Source organism: Lissotriton vulgaris, chromosome 4_1 (assembly GCF_964263255.1).
Source record: "Lissotriton vulgaris chromosome 4_1, aLisVul1.2, whole genome shotgun sequence".
In the NCBI taxonomy this organism is placed as follows: Eukaryota; Metazoa; Chordata; class Amphibia; order Caudata; family Salamandridae; genus Lissotriton; species Lissotriton vulgaris.
In genome coordinates, this window is record NC_141691.1 from 505,571,625 (window position 1) to 505,594,512 (window position 22,888).

Sequence of the window (22,888 nt, forward strand, 5' to 3'; positions counted from 1 at the left end):
TATGTAAGAGTCAGTGATTGCTACACCAACTCTAGGATGGCGCAGCATTCACACACATCTCTAGATTTACGATTTCTCATAAATCTGGAGATGTGTCTTGTTCGATGGGTGTTGCGTGGGAACACCCACAGCAGCGCCTGTGGAACACCCCTTCAACGCAAAGTTCTGTGTATGAAAGGGGTCGTATTTACAAGGGGAGGAAGAACCAGGCAGGGTGGCTTTTCCTCTCCTTGTGAATATGAAGGAGTGCCTGGAGCCATCACTACATTACAAAAAGTGACCTACTGGTGGCGCATGGTGCTTGTAAATCTGCCCATTATTGCTTAGGTATTGGCAGACGGATACAATAAGAACATAGTGCTGGATGGGTGATTGAAGTATTGCATGAGACTCACAGGAGTTATCCTATGCCGCATGGGTACTACTTCAGTATTTAATGCAGTGGACCAGTAGTATGTATCTGCTTAGAGATTTGTAGGGATTATGCACAGAATATTTTATGTGTACTTGTTTTGGTGTCTAGGTCATTTTATAAGAATACCACTAGTAACTGGAATGATGACAGTGTTGCAAACAGAATGAACACTTACTTTATAAGTGCTTACGTATTGGTGGAGTGATAGGATAAGTAGATAGTGGTAGATAAGCGATTAAAGAAGTGCATGGGATAGACTGGACAATTCCTACACTGCATGAGTACTAACTGTGTATTTAGAAGAGTATAATATTAGTATGTCACTAGTTAGAGGTCTGCTTGGATAGTGCGCACAATATTATAGCTGTACTTGTGTTAGTAGCTAGGCCATTCCATAAGTTCATGACTAGTAACTAGAATAATTACAGTATTACACACAGAGTGTATAGTGAATTTATAAGTGCTTAGGTATTGGTGGAGTGATAGGATACATAGATAGTGCTGGATGGCTGAATGGAGAAGTGCATGTGACAGACAGAAGGATTCCTAGACTGCATAGTTATTAACTGGGTATTTAGAAGAGCGTATCAATTGTATGTAGCTGGTTAGAGGTCTGCATGCATAGTGCACAGAATATTGTAGCTTTACTAGTATTGGTGTGTCTATGGTTTCGAGAATGGGAGTTTGTATTTTAGGGTGTGAGGAAAGGTGCATCAGATGATCACATGGATGATGTCATCAGTGATGTCATTTGAGATGTCATCAGTGATGTCATCAGGGATGTCACTGACCATGTCATGAGTGATGTAATATGTGACATCATCAGCAGTGCATTGCGGGGGTGCAAGTTATAATTAGCACAACTAACTATAACAGCCGAATTTCTCTTGTTTTGTATGAGTGAAATGTCAAACTAACTATGATATCCCTGAAACTTGTGTTTTTTTCAGTGAATTTTATATATATGTATTTAATCTCCTCTCACTCTTACAAGGAAGGAATCAGCACTCAGGTTGTAGTTTGGAAGTATTTAATCTGCAAAAGACGTGATCCACTCGTTTCGGCTCGTCATTGTCATTGTAGCATCCTTATTTTAAATTTACAAATGCCTAAAGTTGCCAACTTTTAACAAAGGACTACATATTACTTTAATCCAAAAAGTTGGTGGCCATATCAGAAATTGACACAATAAAGAAAAGAAAACAACTGTTAAAATGCACACAATGTAATTTCAGCATATCTTGCACCGTGACCGCCATACCTGTATGTTCGTCAATGTGATCTATTCATAATAAACATACTTAGGATTGCAAACATCAACATAAACAATGGACCACACATTACTTTAAAGTGAAAGGCTATCAGCCATATTAATCTGGGCACGTTGAGTATTATAATAGTGCTTACACAAAAGAAAAGAAAAAAAAGGGGTGTTAATAAACACACACTATACCTAAATAAAGCTCTAGCTATTATAGTTCCATTCCCTTCACAGCTCATTTGAGATGTCATGAGTAATGTCATGAATGATGTAACTGACCATGTCATGAAAGATGTAATGTCTGAGGTCATTAGCAGTACATTGCGGGGGCGTAAGTTATAGTTAGCTCAGGCATCTATAACTGCTGAATTTAACTGGTTGTGTATGAGTGAAATCTGAGTCTAACTATACCGTCCCTGTAATCTTTGTTTTTTCCAGCAAATTTCTAGTTTTTTTAAATGTTTCCAATGCATATCGCAATGGATGGTGGGGGATTGGAAGCAGGGCCTGGCATTGTGCTGCCCCGACCCAAGCTTTCTGTTCCTGCCTTCCCTCCTCCTAGCCATCTATTGTCCAAGTCCATGTCCCTGCTCCCTTATTACAGCCCTGTGAGGCCGTTGTTCAACCACTGGCCTTCCCACCTTCTCTGAACAATTAGCTTGCTGCCTCATCCACCTCCTCCCTATCCTCTGTTGTCTGAATCCAAGAACTAGCCTCCTCCCTCATGCCATGAATGGTCTGATGGGCTGCCACTGCCCTCCATTTAGCATGATGTACCAGTCCACTCCTCCTGCCCTCCATTACCCAATTCTATGCCCCATCATTGACCTCCAGCTTAGTCTCTGTGCTTAGCTTGCTGCCCCTATTCTCCTTCCCCCTGCCCTCCGATGTCTGTGTGCATGCCCCTGCTCCACCCTTTTTGCCCGCCATGTTTCATGGACCTGCCACTCCTATCTACTCTAAGTGTTTTGTTGAGCTGCCACTCCCCTCCCACCTGCCTAGCATTGTCAGATGACTGTAACCTGTCCCTGCCACCTCCACCCTGCCTGTCCACATTCCATGCCCCTATCCCCTTTCTCCTGTCCCCCATGGTCCATTTTACTGCCACACCCTTCTGTGCTCCCCGGTCTGTTGTGCTGCAACTGCTCCTCCTGCCTGCCCCACATGGTATGTTGTGAGGCCCCTTCCCCTGAACTCTCTTGCCTGTGCCCAGGTCCTGACCCTCCCTTCTATCCTCCCTGATCCTTTGTGCATGCCCCTGCACCTTCCTTCTTGCCCATCATATCCATTGTGCTGCCACTAACCCTCCTGCTTGCCATGCATGGTCTTCTGTGCTGCCACGGCCCCTCCCACCTTCCCTGTGTGGTCTGTTAGCTGCCCCTGACCCCCTCCCACCTTCCCTCCATGGTCTGTGTGTATGCCATTATAGTCTTTCTGTTGCTCTCCATGGTGTGCCTTACTTCTAGTGCCCATCCTGCCTGACCTCCATGGTCATCTTGCTGCTCCTGCCCTGCCCCCTTACCCCCAGCCCTCTGTTTCCATGTGCAGACCCCGATTCCCTCCCTCCTGGCTTGTCTATTCCATTGTAATGCCTCTGATCTGTCCCTACTGCCCTACTGCCCTTTATGGTCCATTATGCTGCAGCTTTCTCTCCTGTCTGTCCATAATGGTCAGCTAGCTACCATTGCTTCTTTCCCCACTTTTCTCTGTTGTCCATGTGCATGGTCCTGACCCGTCCCTATTCCTTTCTATGGATTGTTGCGCTGCACTCCCGTCCTGCATGCCCTGTGTGGTGTATTGTTCTGCTGTAAACCCTGATGCCTGCCCTGTAGGGTCAGTTTGGTGTACCTCTCCATGTCCCTCCTGTCCTCTGTTATCCGAGTCCATGTCCCTACCCCAATTCCTCCTGCCTTCCATGATCCAATGTACCATACTTGCTAACATTTTGAACTTGGTAAGAGGAAGATTTTGAAAAAAACTGGGGTATTGATTTTCCCCTTTGACTTACATTGAAAAAGAGGAGATTGTAGACAGGAGACAGATCAAATAGAGCCCATTTGAGCCTAAAAAAGTTGTGCGTTTCCTGGCTGTATTGGGTCTGTTGGCATGTATGGTTGTACTATCACTGCCTCTTCCTTCTGCCCACAATGGTCTATTATATTGCTGCAGCCTCTCTTGCCAATCCTGTATTGTTGGTTTGTTGCTCCTGCCCCTCTTTTCACTGCCGCCATAGTCTGTTGTGCTGCCACTGCCCTTCCTGTCTGCCCAGTGTGGTCAAATTGTTGCCTCTGCACCCTCCTACCTGCCTTCAATTTTCAGAGTCTGTGCCCCTGGCCTCTGGCTCTCAACATTATCCTTATAAACAACTAGATTGCTAACATTTTATATGTCTTACAAAAGTGTGGAACGCCTGACATCATCTTGATGTAATCAAAATTGTAATGCCTAGAGCATTTCCTTTAGAAATTACATATATGAGAGGGTCTTATTTGCATAGAAATTGTGGTTATTGCTATAAAAACCAAAATGAGGACATATTTTTTGAGTTTACAAATAGCGACAACGCACTTTTAAATTATTTGTTATCTTTATGTTTTTTATCCAGTTGACCACTTGATTAAATGTTGCACTTAGGGGAGAGGATGTGGTGTTACTTCCAGAGCTGCAGACTTTGCAACTGGGGAACAGTGTTGGAGTTTCTGCTTCAGCTCGTCATTCTGTGATTCTGGTCAAATCACTTAAACTCCACATGTCTAAAACCAAAATGAATTTGTTCATGTGTGATGTAACCAATGCTCACACCAATACCTGTCTGCACTATATGAAACTGCAAAAACACAAAAATAAAAAGTGTTTTGCACACTTCTGTCATTGGATTGCATGTGGGCTACATCTGGGTGATATTTGTGCTACATTTGGGCTCTTTTGTCTCTGGTGGCCATCTTGGGAGATTTATTTGTTATGACCTTTCCTAATTTCCTCATTTACTGCTGTCTCTTCAGTAGGAAATCCTCCCAGTTTTTTACTTTGATTTTCATCAAGAAAGGTATTCAGATATGACACACATTTGCCATAAATTCTGAATGTTAGCACTCTAGTTGCTCATTAGATCATGGAGTAAAGCTACTGCTCACCACAGAAGTCTGCTGTTGGTATTAAAAGTGCATGTTTCTGTCTGTATGTCAGAATTTTTTAATGAAATAGAAGAGGATTTGAGAAATCACTCAAAATGTGCCCTAATTATTCTTTCTTCAGCACTAATCATAATTTCTATGGCCAAATGAACCCTCTCATTGTGTTCCTTTTTAAATTAAATGTTTTAAGTGTTACCAGTTTATTTCAATCAAGATGGCTTCAGGTGTGCCATACTTTTGTCATAAGTAAGACAGTAAGGGCCTCATTTATGAGAAATGACGCATCGCTGCGTGAAAGCAGCTATGCGTCACTTCTCAGTGCACACTCCTTGCAACATACCTGATGTGTCATATTTACTGTATGACGCATCTTGTCGGAAGGAGTTACAGATACGTCAGTATTTCTGATGTATCTGTATGGCCCAAAAGTGATGCATTGCTGGAGTCTGTCACAAAAGTGACGCAACTCCAGCAATGCGCCCTTTCACATGGGGCAAGCCACATGTGAAAGAGCCTGCGTCAGTCTTAAGCCTGCTGTGAGGCAGGTGTGAGATTTTGATGCAAACCGCGGTGGGCTGTTCTTCACGACTGGGTCACGGCCGTTATTAAATCCATCAAAGCAGGAACCACTTTTGAAGAACTTCGCCACACAAAGATGAAATTGCAGCTCACTTTTAATGGTACACAGCCTGCCAGCAGGAGCAGTCTTTGTGTGGCGAAGTTCTTCAAAAGTGGTTCCTGTTTTGATGGATTTAATAACGGCCGTGACCCGGTCGTGAAGAACAGCCCACCACGGTTTGCGGGTCTGCGACGGCACCACGATAGTGTCGAACGTGAATGAACAAAAACGAACTGATAAACTATGCAGGGGGATGCCGGTTCATCCAAGCTCCGGTTTGCAGTCACAAAGCAGGGCAGGTCCCGCCTTCGAGATGTGCTGATTTTATTCATGGACAACAATAAATGCGGCAAAGCACCCACTTGGCAACATTAATGGGTTTACTACATCACCCACAAGGCTATGCAGATAGCCACACCCACTGGGGCTGGTCTTGGAAATAAAGGTGAACTCCCAGCAACGCTTGCATTTGTTTTACCTGAGAAGCCACTAAAGAAAGGGTTACACCTGAAACGCGTCTGGCTGAACTGAATCTGAATGTTGCTGCTCCTCGACGGCTCCTGCTGGCAGACTGTGTACCATTAAAAGTGAGCTGCAATTTCATCTTTGTGTAGCGAAGTTCTTCAAAAGTGGTTCCTGCTTTGATGGATATATATGTATATATATTACCTACTGGCGGTCGCCAGTAGGTAGTTATTGTTAGGATTATTTTGTATAGCGAATTTGCAACATTCTATTGGGAATAACTTTGGCGCTGGTTGAGGAATCTGCCTGAACTTTTCCTCATATTTGCCTCGTGGCGCTCCGCTCCTTCCCTGAAAGTTTCCGGGGGATTCGTCAAGCGGGGGCCGAGATAAAAGGGGGGTCCCAAAACGTGTTTTCCCCATGTTAATTTCCATAGGGCGGTTGAACTCACTTTTAGCCCGAACGGCTGAATGGATTTCCACCAAACTTGGCAAAATTGTAGGGACTGGTAGCCCGATGTGCCTTTGCTATGTCTCAAGATATGTGCTCCAGTGGATTTTGAGTAATTTAGGTAAAAAATAAATAAATATATATATATATATATATATATATAAGCGCCCCGGTACGCGCACCGGGGGCGCTACGCGAGTTGGCGCGCGGAAAGCTGATTGGCTCTCTGGTGTCTGTCAACATTCCAAACAGTCCGGAGCGGCCACCATCTTGTGTCTCGGTAGGATCGATGTATCTGGAGGTGAGCAACCCAATATACCCTTGCGGGCTTGGGTAGAAGGATAAACAATAAATTGGGCCCGCAAGGGATTTTTTAATGTTTTGAGACTAGGGGCCAGTAAGTGCGGAACTCAATTAAATTGTAAACACACACTGTTCTTTGTTTGTGACTGGAAAACTCAATGAACGCTATCGATCTAAAATGTTACCACACTAACATTCTATAACAAATAGCAATAACACAAAAACCAGGTTGTTGTGATCGTAAATATTTCTTTATATTTTAATTTTCAAAAGGAGAATTAATCACTTGTGCATAATTATGGGTACAGAAAGAATGCAGAAAGGATATACTTAAACAATGTTGTTCAGAAATATGGTATATCGGAAAAAAGGTCTAAACTGCTGTTGAATAGTAACTTTGACTCCAAACAAAAGCGATATGTAAGTCAATAATGTTGTATAAAATTATAGCAGAATTAAGACAATGTTGTCGACGTTTCGGTCTTTCTTTTGAATTCACAAGACCATCTTCAGGACAGAAGTTTAAAAAGCATTGGATCGAAGACCCTCTGAAACAATAAAAGTGCAAAAGAACAGTATTACAACCTGGTGAGAATATTTACATCAAAGCACATTGGCATTGCATATTAAAGCAATTAACTAATCACAAGTCGGTGTGGCGACTGTCAAAAACAGTATTTGCATATAGTATCATTTTATGCATTTAATTTAAAAAATGCTGGTAGCTCCACATGGCAACGAAGAAATCAGCACTGAGGTGCTTATTGGGCGAACTCATAAATGGACTGTATTAATCTGCCTGAGTCAAGTTGTATTTGAACCACAAATGTAGACTACTTACTTGTAGCCTGGGTGCAAAATGGCTATCTGGTTGAGCCAAAGAAGCTATGTCACAGACGGTAACATTCGACCATTCAGAGTGACCTTGCTGTGAAATGTAAAATCTTCCATCAGTCTACGCGTATATATACACAGTTGTGTTAAAGAAATTAACTCTACATAGTTGTTTACCTGTCAAACAAGTTCAGTTCTTCTAATGTTTATAACACAGTAGGTGTTGACTTGGAGATTCAGGTCTGCATTTTTCAAATTCTGAAAAATTAAAATGGAAAGGCACAATGTAATTTTTTTAAAAAGATGCGTATTTGAAAAGCCTTTGTGAAAAAAGTGCAAAGTATAGCTTTATTCGCACTTCTGTTCATAGAAGCTCAATCAATGTCAGGGGCACTGCATTGTTTTAAATATTGCATAGCCCTTCTTAGTGACATTCTCATTATATCGAAGAAATAGAGTAATTGAGATGACAGAATCAGTTAGTGCATAATTTGGCATACTGGCGATGGTCTGAACGTATTATGTACTAGCATCATTTACAGAGGTTTAATCCCAGAGGGGAGCGGCTACATATGTTCGATAGCTTACAAAGCATTTAACTTAATTGGAACAGCATGTGTGTGTTCCACCTATTGTTGACTACGTTAGTGTTAACTGACAAACAGGGGACTGCTCTGGTGCCAATGTAAGCAACCAGACAGGGGAAGGCAAAGAGGAGCAGAGTGCAGCTCGCTTGACTTACTTGATGTAGAAGGAAAATCGGCACAGCATGAGTCTTGTGGCTCGAACAAACGCTACTCTCAGTCAGCAGTGAAGGCGTCTCCTTACTGGAACAGCTGATGAAAGCTGCTCGCGTGTTGTCCCTCTTTTATGGCAATGTCAAAGATCTTGCGAGATTACGCTCTGTCAGGGGGCGAGAGCATTTTTGTGGCTGCCATGTTGGAATGGGTTCGTAATATTCGGCAATCAGTGAAGATATGCACGAATTCGGAATAAACGAGTTGCCGTATTAATAAAAGTCACTGCTTTGCTAAATTGTTAAGAGTGTTTGAGGGGACAGGAGAGATGTGCCTACGTTCAAATTGTCGGTGTTAATAATATTCAATGACTTCAAGGCCACATCTGACATCATTAAAGATAAAACGTCTGGCGCACTACTTAGTGTATATAAACTAAATGATGAATTTGTAGGAGTGTGGCTGTCACACGCATGCCAGAATAAATTTTGGGTTTTGAAATAGAAGTAGGTTATACTATTAATGAAAATCACTACATGTGGAATTAATAGAGAGGTTTAAGTGCATGTTGAGACAAAAGAGGCTATGCCTACGTTAACATCATTAATAATGATACTGTACAGTACTTCAGGAACATATATGAAAAATATATAAAACGTTGCCTAGGAACGCCTGGCGCACTACTTGGCGCGTACATTCTAATTGATAGAGGTATATTGGTTGCAAAGTGCCTGTCAAAGCTTGTGGCTATGACAGTGCTGATGACATTGAAATTCTGAGCTCAGCAATGATGGTAATGGTAATACCTTTAGTGACTGGTTGGGGGCCAGTCTACACAATTCAGTTGTCATTCAAAAAACATTATCTACATTAACACCCTGTCGCTCATAAGGATGCGCTCACAATCTTATCAATGTATCCCGTGCTCTACCAATGGTCAGGGGAAATCTCAGTTAAACCAGTCAGTAGATATTTAAGGATAAAAGAGAGTGTGATTAGGGTAAATTAGGAGAGGCAGGCTAAAGAATGCCATTCCGTTGATGAATTCATCCCTTTCCTAACACTGTCTGCAACTTCAATCCATCTGTTTTCTTTAATAGTGAGAATCTTATCCACATTTTTCTGCCTTATTGTGGGTTTTACTACTTCAATGACCCACCATGTCATTTCCAGTGCTGAGTGTTGGCATTGGAGATAACGGTCTACCAGAGGGGCATTGGCCACTTGACATCTTACATGTGATTGATGTTGAAGAATCCTCTGTTTGATCATTTGTGTAGTTTTACCTACATACAGTTGGTGGCAGGGGCATCTAATGCAGTATATCACATTGGTGGTGCGACAGTTTGAGAAGTGGTTAATCAAGATAGTTTTACCATTGATCTCAAAGGACTTGATGTTATTTGTTGTGTTACAAGCTGTACAGTTGTAACATTTAAAATGGCCTTTGATCGGTACTAGCTGTTTCATATTGTCTGTCAACTATGTCTGGGTTTGGTTTATCATATGCATGTACAAGGCGGTCTCTTAGATTGGGTCCACGTTTGAAGGTGAATAGAGGCTTTTGTTTCAGTTCTGGAAGTTCTTCTAAAAGTGGCCAAATTGCTGGTCACAATCTTTTTGACCTGCTGGCTCATGGTACCAAAAGTCGTCACACAAACCAAGGGCATTTCTGATTTCTTGGGTTTGTTTTGCAATAGGGTTTCTAGGGCATTGTACCATGCCCGTTTAACCTTCTTTCCGATATAACATATTTCTGAACAACATTGTTTAAGTATATCCTTTCTGCATTCTTTCTGTACCCATAATTATGCACAAGTGATTAATTCTCCTTTTGAAAATTAAAATATACAGAAATATTTACGATCACAACAACCTGGTTTTTGTGTTATTGCTATTTGTTATAGAATGTTAGTGTGGTAACATTTTAGATCGATAGCGTTCATTGAGTTTTCCAGTCACAAACAAAGAACAGTGTGTGTTTACAATTTAATTGAGTTCCGCACTTACTGGCCCCTAGTCTCAAAACATAAAAAAATCCCTTGCTGGCCCAATTTATTGTTTATCGGTTGGTTCGAGACACAAGAGGTGGCAAAAACAAAGGGGGAAATGACCAAAAGGGGGCAAAGTAGACCCCTCCTGTCCCCCTAGGTTTGATGTGGGGGCAATAAAAGGGCCCCGCGGGGCAAAAAAAATGTTTTTTTTTATTTGCGTGGGGGGAGCGCCCGGTACGTGCACCGGGGAGCGTACCATGGGGAAAAAAGAATGACAGAGGTTTTAAAAAATGTAGCCTTTTTTTATAAATTGGAGGTAGTTCTAAAAAGAACTGTTATTTTTCTTCTTTTTGTTGTTTTATATTTTTTTATTGTTTTTTCGAACATTTTGTACTTTTTTTGGCTTTTATGAACAATTTTATATTTTTTTTGTTATTTTTATGGGGACAAACACAAAACAGGGAATTGTAAACAGCTCAACTGGAGCAAAAAAAATCAGGAAAAAATAAGTTTTTTTTGGACAAATGTGGTTGTCACCAGCACAGTTGATGAGCTTAATGCTTTGCTCACCATAGGTAATTGTTTTACCACAAAAAATATAAACGATTTTGTATTGTCCAAACTGGGTCTGTATATTTGGGACCATCTCCCTTGTCTCTTGACCCAAAGGAGTTGGTTGCTTTCTTTTGGAGGTACTGGGAGAAGATTGGGGAGGGTTTCTGGTCATTTCTCAGACCTCTGCCGCAGCATAGTTGTTAGGGTGCAGGCGTTGCATGTGGCGAATCATGGTGTTATTGCCAAAAGAGTACTTTTTGTTAGGGTTCCCCCTGGAAAGTACAGTGCCACAGATTAAACAAGTAACCTTTGGCGCATTTACTTTTTTGAGGTCCTTTGGGATTGAAAAAAACTCCCAGATAATGTGCTCCTTTGGCTGATATGGGGTAGTATCTTCAGGCAGGAACCTCCTCCTCTCCTCCTCCTCCTCCTCCTCCTCTTCTTCATCTCCACCACTGTGGTGTTGTGGTGGTCCTCTTGTGGTGGTTGTGGTGGTGGTGGCTGAGATGCTCCTGCTGCTGCTGCTACTGAAGCCATTTCTTAGTACAAATTAGTAATAGCTCTGGAAACAGGTCTTCTTCACTCAAAGTACAAAGTGAGAATGAGGAAAAAACGTGGGGGCTTTCATCATTAGGAAAAGAAACTGTCCTGAACCAATGAAAAGTGTTATTTTCAGGTCACATGACCAGGGCTTTCATCATTTGGAAACCAAAACTGTCCTGAACCAATAAAAAGTGTTATTTTTAGGTCACATGACCCGACGCGCTTACGCTACGCGCCCCGGTGATGTCACTGACCATGTCATGAGTGATGTAATATGTGACGTCATCAGCAGTGCATTGCAGGCGCGCAAGTTATAGTGAGTCCAACTAACTATAACGTGGGAATTTCAATGGTTTTGTGTCAGTAAAATTTCCTGCTAACTATAACTGGTGTGAAACCTATGATTTTTTCTGTGAATTTAATAGGTTTTTTAAATGCTAATTCCTAAATATAACTGGTGTGAAACCTATGGTTTTTTCAGTGAATTTCATAGGTTTTTTAAATGCTAATTCCTAACTATATATAGGGCCTCAACCTATGTTTTTTTCAGTGAATTTCAAAGGTTTTTTAATAGCAAATTTCTATAGCTATGAAATGTAATATTTTTTATATTGAATCCTATATTGTATATTTATGTAATCCTATTTGTTTTATGTATATTGTTAATGGTTTTTTTTAATTTAGATTTTTTTGCCCTGGAGCGCTCCCGGTGCGCGTCCCGGTGAGTGCACCGGTAAGCACAGTATTGCGGCGCGCCCCGGGGCGCGTACGGGTGAGCGTCCTGTTAGTGCTATTGCCGCGAACGAAAACATCATCGTGACGTATCGCGTAGCAGCGTCCGCGTGATACGCACGGCTTAAGCCCATCCGGAAGCACTCGAGCCCATACGATCGTGCTACGTAACCATCCGACGCGCTTACGCGACGCGCCCCTGGAACTCCCCAAACAACCTCCAGCTTAACGGAACCGGTGAAGAAGGAGAACAGACCACTTTCGACGGCAAGATGTTTTCTTTATTGCTAAGTATTCAACAGTGACGCGTTTTGGGCGCGAAAGCCCTTGATCACACAACGGTCACAGCAAACTATTCTTTTTGTAAATACTAGGAAGTGTACTTCCACCAACACCACATTGTTTGGTGACATAACCATAGAAAGTGAGAACATACTACAAACAACTCCACATAGTACGATTCACAACCTTAATGCTACTACATGATAGGTTGATTTATAAATAAATTCAATAAATAAATATAAATACAAGTATAGCAGCATTATTTTCATAATTCAATGTTTAAATACAAATATTGTTTTAAAATGACAAAAAACAGGGACATAAATATGATATATTTTATATTTAAAATCTTCCCATCTACTTTCTCTTATTTAACCCGTGGTATATGACTGTATGAATACAAGTTATCATCTATAACTATTCCTTTCATATTGTATTTATATATTTTTATATCACATTTTATTAGTATGAAGGACAAATATTATTAACGTGGTGGTTATTACTGTATCAATTCAGTCAAAAAGATAACAATCGTGTAATCTTTGCCATTTTAGTACTAGCTAGCAAGATCATATAATGCCTGTGGAGTTTATGTGCAAAAGATTGCAAAGTTGCTGTGCAAAACTGTGCCAAATCTGTGCAAATAGCTTATGAAAAGTGCAAACCATATGATAAATAACATCTATCAATATCATCAACAATTATGAACCAATATATTGGATAAAATTGTTAAAAATATATAAATAGCATATAAAACATTATCATAACAGTAAAATAAGTGCAAAAAAGGAGGTAATATATAAAAATATGTACATCAATTAGCTGTTTCATCTGAATAGAAATTGTTACCTATAAGAACTCCTCAAAATTCATATTCATTTCTCAGTTTTATATAATGCTATTATACTAGTGAACCTATATATCATGCATAAGACATTCAAAATTATTTCCAACACCAGCACTGCATTACAATAATATTGCATAGCTATTCATGTGATTAAAGGCACCCATTTAAAACAACATTGTTGCAATAGATACCAGGGAACCTCAATATCTATAAAAAATTATGCAATTCCTCGGTATTGTTCAACCCATTAAGCCATTTGCTGTCAAACTCCAATATCATCTTTGTTTCGAGTTGATGCAACTGGCGCTTACGATTGCCACCCCTCCGTAGTTTGGGGATGGCGCCTACCACAAAATATTGGAGGCAGGTCACATCAATCTTATGATATCTCTTAAAGTGGCATGCCACTGGGTAGGCAGGGTCTGTATGCAGAATGGCTCGATGATGCTACTGAATCCTGACGTGCAGCTGTAGCTTGGTACTCACCATGTAAGTAAGTAAGTAAAATCTTTATTCGGTTTCAGTTTTACATGAAAAACCATAAAAGCATTTATGCATTTCATTTACGTGCGTTTTAACAGTACTAATGCGTATTCAGTTCATTTAAAATTTATGTCACTGTTACTTGATCAAGATGATTTAAAAATTATTATTTTGGAGATTTAGCCTATGTTTAAAAATACATTTTAGGAAGGTGCTTACAACTTTACATACGTATTCAGAACTTAAAAATTGCAGCCACAACATGGCAGGACGAGACTTTCTGAGGCCTAAAGTTCTCAACAGGGGGGTTAGCCAAAGCTTGCGGTGTGCGGAGTAATATTTGCAGAACAGTACGGTGTGAATTGTTGACTGTTCAGATAGTTCATCACATGGACAGGCCATTAAACTTTCTTCCCAGCTATTTCTGTTAGGAAATGCTACAACCCTGTGGAAGATGTTCAGCCTGAATCTCGCTAATAAGAATCGTTCAAACTCCGAATCCATGTAGTTTAATCCACAGGTGCACGTCAGGACATACACAGCATATTCCGTTCTGCAATCATAACTTCCTGAAATTGCCACATCTTGAGTACTTAATGGTGTTCGATAATGGGTGGTATTGATCCCAAACTTGCACGCTCTGCAGCTAGAGCATTTGTGAAACCCTGACGGAGATTTTAACCACATAATGTTGGAGATTGTCTCAGGACTGTTTTTATCTAGAACTGTCCCCATATTTCTAGCTCTTCTGAAAGTAATAGTGGGACTGCTGGACAATCTCGACCCAAGCACATTATCAGTTAATAAAATTGGCCAATTTTTCTTAACAATGGCCCTGATATTTTTCTCTTCATTGCTGAAGGATGTTATTAGTCTTGGGCTCTTGGTGTTAACAATCTCTTCCTCATTGGCTCTTTCAGATTCTACAACTTCAACTACCTGTTTTCTGTTCTCAAAAAGGCTATCTCTAGATCTTATCTCTGCCTTTTCGATTGCTTTATGTAGTCGAGAATCAGAGTAACCGAATGCTTTTAGTCGCTCTATCACATCTCTGAGGCAATTTTTAAAATCAATATCAGTACTGCATATGCGTTTTAGCCGGAAAATTTCTCCATAAGGAATACTGGCAATTAAGTGTTTGGGATGCAAACTTGTGGCATGGAGAGTGGCATTTCCAGCCGTGGATTTCCTGAAAAACGTGGTTTCTATTCTCTCATTCTTGATGTAAATTTTCACATCTAAAAATTCCACACTGGTTTTATCAATGTGGGAAGTGAATTTGAGATTGAGAGAATTTTGATTGATCTCCTCCACAAAGTCAAGGGCTTCTGACTCATCTCCTTGCCATAAGATGAAAATATCATCACTGTATCGGAGATAGTGAATTATTTTTTCCTGAACCCATGCCTTATGCTGTGTTTTTAGGACCTGTTCCTCCCACCAGCCAACGTGTAAACACGTGTAGCTGGGGAGAAACAGGATCCCATTGCCACTCCTCTCAATTGTTTATACAACTCCTTCCCAAACAGGAAGAAGTTGTTATTTAGACAGCACTCTATGTGTTTGATAAGAGCATTATTGTGTTCATAGAAATCACAGGGTCTGCTAGACAACAAATATTCAACAGCAGACAAACCTTGTACATGAATAATACTGGTATACAGAGACTCAATGCCTGATGTTATTAAAAACATGTCATCACTCCAACGTACATAATTTATTTTATTAAAAAAATTGCTAGTATTATTCAGATAACTTAACCAGATCTTGAAGAAAAAAATCAATGTACCGACTCACTTGTTCCCCAGCACTTTTGATAGCTGATATAATCGGCCTACCGGGTACAGGCATACTTTTCTTGTGAATTTTAGGTATCAAGTACAATACAGGGAGGACTAGGAACTCATTGTTCATAAATTTGAATTCATCATTCGAAATCACCCCCTCCCTGCGCCATGATGACAGTTGTTTAAACAGAGCCTCCTTCTCTTTTGAATATTCCTTATAAGATGTTTTCTCATAACAATCTCAATCACATAATTGTCTATTGGCCTCTTTGATGTAATCCTTCTTGGGACAAATTACCAAATTTCCTCCTTTATCAGAGTTCTTTATTACAATTTCATTATTGTTGCTGAGTTTCTTAATTAAGTTTGTATACTCCAATTTTTTATAATGAATTTTCTTGTATTTTTTCCCCTTGGTATGTTGGTATAATTGTTTAATGTCATTGATGACACAGTCATGAAAAGTGTCCACTGCATCTTTTGGCATTAAAGGAATAAAACTAGATTTCACTTTATAAGGGCTCAGCCCGCACCTTTTTGTGTGATATTAATTTTGTTTAGACGTGCTTGAGTGGCCAAATCTGCATCTGGACCAGATGGTTGAGACAAAGTTGCAGCATTGAGATCATGCAAGGTTAAGAGATTCGATACATCAGAGGACAGTAACTTGTCACTGCTTGCAGTAGCATTGTCCTTTTCCCAGTCCATATTGTCTTTTGCTGTTTTCAAAGAAAATAATTTTTGTAACTTCAGCTTTTTAATGAAGCAAAAAACATCAATACAGGTGTTTGCATAATTAAAACTTTGACCCGGACAATAATTCAAGCCCAATGTCAGCAATTGCTCTTCAGCTTTCGTTAACACAACTGAAGATAAGTTGACAATGCTATTATTTGTTACTTTTGTTTCCTCTGCCAAGTGCCATTTTTCTTTTTTTGTTGATTTTTGTCTGCACCTGCGCTTCCTCTCTCATCTCCGCTGGTTTTTACTTTTTCTCCTTGCTTCTTTTGTTGCCTTGGCCTCAAAGTCTGTAACCTCTCTTCCACTACAAAATCCCTTTCTTGCTGAAGATTGAATTTGGTTACAACTGGTTGCCGTAAAAAATCAGAATCACAACTCGAATCACTTGTTAAAGAGATAGTATCAGCACTTGCGAGTTCATCATTTTCGCTGGCTCCCACATTAGATGTCATTGCTTGCTGTGGCAAAGTTGTTGTCACGTTACAAAGAAAAAGGAGGACCCCACGCAGACTTGTAGGGGACCTGGGGGGAAGGATGTTTTAAAAGAAAGAAGTCCCAAGAGAATGGACAAAGTAAGGGTATGTCCAATTTCAATAAGTATTCCTAGGGGTAAACCTATTATCTAAGAGACAGCATGCCATCAATTGGGCGGCAAAGGCAAAGGTACAAAGTGGTGTGTTCAAGTTATAACAGTCTCTTAGCATGGGCAATAATGAGTTGTCATAAAATACTGCTGCATTCACTAATTGGAAAAGAGATGATCCCCACAATATATGTTTAGTAAAACTCTGTTTAGATTTATTTTGATACAAAATTACTTCATTATTCATTATCACAATTTTAAAAACAACATGTTATACATTTTATTAAAAATTACATTAAAAACACAAAGAATCAAAAAAGATGACGCGGCGTTTCGGTTTTTTGCTAGTACACCTTCTTCAGGACTGATTCTTATTCCAGATGGAGTTCTTATCTCTACTAGAAAAATGCTGTTTGTCAAAAAAATCCTATGGTCTTTGGAATGATAGACCCGTCCCAGGATGCTGTGCTCAATTTGCAAGTTGTGATGTCACTGCCTAGGTAGAGAAATATTGACAACGTTCCTTTATGTTGTCATGTGTCTATGTTACTCAATCACATCAAGTGTCTCTGTCTCTAGGGCATTGTTTTGCTGGATATTTGACTGCCAGGAGGAGCCACCGTTTTATTGATCGTAGCTGTCGTTAATTTACCATTCAATCTAGGTAAAGGATATTGTTGCTAGAGGCTCGCTTCCACTGCGGTCCGTTTTCGATTGGGTCCGTTCTAAATTAAGCGCAGCGATCTTTACATCGGCCTCCCTGCTCCTTTTCTCCCGGCAGTCCGTCCATTATTCCTTCAGTCGGTGTGTTTCAGAATGAATGAGCGCTGGGTAGTAGGAAATTTGTGTCAACCCGGTAATCCCACATCTTTCCTACACAGAAATTTGAGAAAAATTTGATTTTTTTCGGCAAAATTTGAGGTTTGCAGGGGATTCTGTCATGATTCCCCTCGCCCATGACATCCAGCTGAATGCAGCGCGATCCGACACAGAATGATCAGCGCCCTCACAAGACCGGGACTACAATTACCAGCCTGCCTAGTGAGAGGATCGCGGACCAGAAACGCCTTCATAAGCGTTTCACAGCGAGGACGCAGCGTTGGATATTCTGACCCCTTGCCGATGTAGTTTTCAGCCACAAGAACCAGCTTTGTGGAAACCCGTTCTGTGCAGCAAACCGGAGGAGCCAGAATCGGAGGTAAGCGTGAGCGGCGTCTCCCTGGCCCCAATTCATGATCCTTGTTGTCTAGCTGAGACGCACACCACGGAGGTGTTTGCCGCGTCTCAGCTGAAGAGCGTGTTAGGTACAAAACTCCATAGCAGATTACTGAGGCGAGATTGAACGGCTACTCTCCGCCCCAGCCCTGATAACCGTTGATATCTAGCTGAGACGCATACTGCGGAGGTGTTTGCCGCGTCTCAGCTGTGGAGCCCTAGAAGATTTTGTGCCATAGGAAACCAGAGCAAGGAAAGGAGGCAAGACCGAGCGGCTGCTCTCTGCCCCACTCCTTCCATAGTAACGCTAACAGAGACGCACGCCACGGAGGTGTTTGCCGCGTCTCTGTTACAAGACACGAGAGGCTGAACGTTGGACCTCTACACAACCCAGAGGGTGAGCTCTTTAAAAGGAGTAGGTTGAGCGGCTGTTCCCTGGCTCCAGTCACGGACTGCATTGTCGAGTGCCCGGCTGGGCATTACCAAGTTCGTGACATTACCACGAGTACCCACACCACTGACAGTACTCCCTTAGCAGCTGTCGAACGGCAATTTCGGCCGTTTCTTAGCACTGTGCCCTCCGTTGGCGTACACCGGGACCGGTGTGCATGCGGAGGACGGTAAGAGCCCCTGGTGCTGCTAAAGGGTATCGTTGACATTGCTTTATTTTCATGTCCTGTATTATTTCCTATTCGTCTAATTCTGCCATTTGTCTTCTTATCCATTAAATACATTATTAGCCACTTACCGTCTGTTTCTCTTGTTGTATCCTGGCCTTCCCCGATCCTGGGAACATTAGGGTGTTACAGATTCTTGGTAGGAAAACGTTTGGAGATCCAAGCAAACCATACCTCCCTAGACTCCACCCGGACTCTAGTTTACAGAAGTGTGTGTGTTTAGTAGGTTTCCCCAGATGGCCGTCAAGCCCGGGACCAAAAAATCCCCCTTGCAAAAGCGGATCGTTTTATGATGGGTAATTTTCAAGTCTCCACAATACGTTTTGGTCTTTGCCTGTCACGGGTACTTGACCCACCCACATGAGTGAGGTACCATTTTTATTGGGACACCTGGGGGAATGCTGGGTGGTGGTAAATTTGTGTCAGCCCGGTATTCCCACATCTTTCCCACACAGAAATTTTGGAATCATTTCATTTTTTTCAGCAAAATTTAATATTTGCAGGGGATTCTGCATAGGTACATTTTGGGGGATCCACGCAAACCATACCTCCCTGGACTCCCGTGGGTCTCGAGTTTTCAGAAATGTGTGGGTTTGGTAGATTTCCCTAGATGGCCACCAAGCCAGGACTAAAAACTCATGTGACCCCCTTTTCAAAAGCACATCGTTTTGTGATAGGTCATTTTGATGTCTCCGCAATAAGTTTTGAACCCTTGCCTGTCACTGGTACTTGACCCACACATACGAGTGAGTTACATTTTTTATCTGGAGACCTGGGGGAACGCTGGGTGGTAGAAAATTTGTGTCAGTCCGGTAATCCTACAACTTTCCCACAGAAATTTAAGAATAATGTAATTTCTCAGCAAAATGTGAATTGTGGAGGGAATTCTGGGTAGGGAAACATTGGGGATCCATGCAAGCCATACATCCCTGGACTCCCCTGAGTCTCTAGTTTTCATAAATGTGTGGGTTTGGTAGGTTTCCCTAGAAGGCCGCCATGCCTTGGTAAGAAATAGGCACTTTCATCTGCTACCCTTTTTTCACATTTTGCCCAAATTTCTTTGCTGTATTTTGGCTAATTTCTTGGTTCCCTCCAGGGGAATCAACAAACCCTGGGTACCCTTAAAATCCCCATGGTGTTGGTAGAAAAGGACGCAAATTTGGCTTGGATACCTTATGTGGTTAAAAGGTTACAGGGGCCTAAGCGCAAACTACCCCAAATAGCCAAAAAGAAAACTGATGTTAAAAGGTGAATGACCATAAAAATATTGATATTTTTCCTCTTGAAATTGGGGTCTATTATCATTGCATCTAGCCTTTAGTTTAGAACCCTACATTTTGCCATGTAGATTTCAACATTTCCTTAATCCATCAATGGTCTTAAGGAACCTTCGATTGATCGTTAAAGTCTGCAACTAAAAACACGTTCTCATTTCTTTTCTTGAAAAAGGCTTTCACTGTGTTTGGTGATTGCTTTGCATTTTTTCCAACTGGATTTTGATAATGTAGTATATTTGATTTCGGAACAATAATATCCTTTATCATTTGCAATGATGGGAGAAGAGGACACATGCTTCCTGGCAGGTGCTTAGCATTTGAACATGTTTCCTTGGCTGTTACTCTCTATTGATGGTCAAAAGACTCTCTGTAAGTCATTCAGAGAAGTCTGTTCTGAGCAAAAAACTAGGGGGCATATTACCAAGCAAAAGCAATAGCGATAATTATCGCTATTGCTTGGTTAGAGACAAAAATTTACCGCTGCGGCGATTTGTACCGCAAATAAACCTTGGTATTACCAAGGTTTATCGCAAATGCGATAAAAATTGCCGCAATGCATGAATATCGCTGAAAAGTCAGCGATATTCATGCATTACCGAGCTAATGCTCTTAGCCATGTTACCCACCTCCCATTGGATAACATGGCTAAGAACTGCTCAGGGCAGGTGTTAGCTTTTGGAGATATTCGCGCTTAGCGCGAATATCTCCAAAAGTTGGTAATAGGAGATAGCGATGTTAGCATCTTGGCACGCCCACTTTGCATATCATTAGTGATAAATATCACTGACATGCAAAGTGGGGCCCAAGATGGTCGCTACCTCCTACTAGCTGTCACTAACTGGTGTTAGCGACAGCTAGGTAATAGGGAGATAATTTTATCTCCGCTTTCTTGGCTTTTAAAGCCAAAAAAGCTGAGATAAACCCCCTTGATAATATGCCCCTAGCTTATAATGCCTTGGTCAGATATTTTAGATCAGTCGGTTTTCCCTGCTCATAATTTCCAAGATCAGAAGGACCTCTTCAGTACTTTTTTTGTAAAACTAAATTTTAAATAAATGAGAGGGATCTTCTCAGGAGGTTACTGAGGTCTGCACCACTATTGTCCCTGTCAGTGCTACTGATAACAGTAGCATCACAACTATTAACCATTGGAGTACTACAAGTTGGATGATATAGACTATTCTAGGGCACACAATTCTAAAAGAATGGTGTAGAATAGTCTGAATTGTCATGTTCAATGTTCCTTGAATTATTAAACACTGTTGTTGTGCTCATCTCAAAATTAGACAGGAAGCACCAATAGGCCAATAGATTGAAATAGCAAGTAGTCAGCAGCGAGGCTTCCCCTAATCAGGAAAGCTGTCATACATCCACTCCAAGTACTGGATGAGTTTACAGATAAATGGTAAGAACAGTCTCCGAGAGACTAGGACAGCAAAGCTGTGGGAAAACAAATGTTTATTAAGTATGGAATTTAAATTTGCAAAGTTATGTTTTGTTATGGTATCACCGATTTGCATGCAGCTGTACTGCCAGTGGCAATGGAATCTTTACCTGGCCCTAATATCTGTGCCTATGTTTTTTCTTCTGCTTCACAGGAGTCACCACCGTCCTCACCATGACCACACTAAGCATCAGCGCCAGAAACTCCTTGCCGAAAGTGGCATACGCGACGGCCATGGACTGGTTCATAGCCGTCTGTTATGCCTTTGTGTTTTCTGCGCTGATTGAATTTGCAACAGTCAACTACTTCACAAAGAGAAGCTGGGCATGGGAAGGAAAGAACACAGTAGATGGAACGGATTCGAAGGTGAGATCTCTCAGGAAGGCTGAGAGGAAAGGGAATGCAAGGTGAGAGAGCTGCATTGGGACCAGGAGTGAGCAGCATATAGCCAAACATACTTATGGAGGCTATATTTTTCTTACTGGGGTCGTCAATGTAGGTCTTAACTGAAGCACCTCCCACAGTTTCATGCAATTTAATTAATACACTGTCATCGATATTGCTAGTACTTGCATTTATTCTCCCACAAGATAATGAAATCAGAATCTCAGCTATTATTTTGTAATCTCGAGGGCAAGTGTTCTGTGCTTAAATCGTGCACTTCTACTGATCCTCAAGACTTTAAAGCTCACTGTGCCCTTTTCCCAATTCTAACTCAACTAGCCCTGTTTGGAGCCAGATCACTTGCGTAACGAATTAAGAGCCAGATGTTCGACCATTTGATTTTGCGAGCCTCTAATTGCAATTTATTGTGACTTGCAATTTGATACTCACAAAATCAAATAGACTGATGTGTCTGGGACACCTTTAGCGATTCCCAAATGAATCACAAATGGCCTGCCTCATTAATATTTATGAGGCAGGTCACAATTTGCGACCCATTGGGAATGGCTGATACTAACAGGGATGGTGGCCTGCTGGGGTGAGCAGGCCATCATGGTTGTGACTGCTTTTTCAATGAAGCAGTTTTTTTTAAATGTAGTCCGTTTTCCTTAAAGGAAACCAGAATGTATTTAAAAAAGAAGAAATTAAAAGTTTTGTTTTTATTTTGGTAGAGTGGGCAATGGTCTGTGGGACCACTGCCTACTTTGAAAACATTTTGGTGCCTAAATTTACAAAGGGGAAGAGGTCCCATGGGGAGCCCTTCACATTTGTGAATGGCTTACCACCAATTTGAAATTGGTGATAAACTGTAACTGTTTTTCGACCGCATTCACTGTTGCAAAACATTCCTAAAGTGGGATTTCTAAAGCAGTAGTGCCCCAACCCCATATACCACTAGAGAGAATTCCCCGCTACAATTCCAACTATACCAAACATTACATACTTATTAGGTCCAGGTCAGAAGTTATCCCATAAGGGGGGTTCCCTATGTTAACCTATGGATGGGTAGGCCTCACTGCAGTAGCAGGGGCTGTGGCAGGTATGCCAGTGTAATCAGGTTTTTAGG

At 41.2% G+C, this 22,888-nt stretch overlaps 1 protein-coding gene across 1 annotated transcript in view; it reads left to right on the top strand.

Annotated features, from left to right (window-relative positions):
- The window catches only part of GABRA3 (gamma-aminobutyric acid type A receptor subunit alpha3), a 1,805,986-nt gene that overhangs the window by 1,433,671 nt on the left and 349,427 nt on the right, over positions 1–22,888 (top strand). The window contains exon 10 of the mRNA XM_086964657.1: positions 21,533–21,744. Coding sequence (XP_086820783.1) covers positions 21,533–21,744 — 212 coding nt within the window. The remainder of the gene's footprint in view (positions 1–21,532; positions 21,745–22,888) is intronic.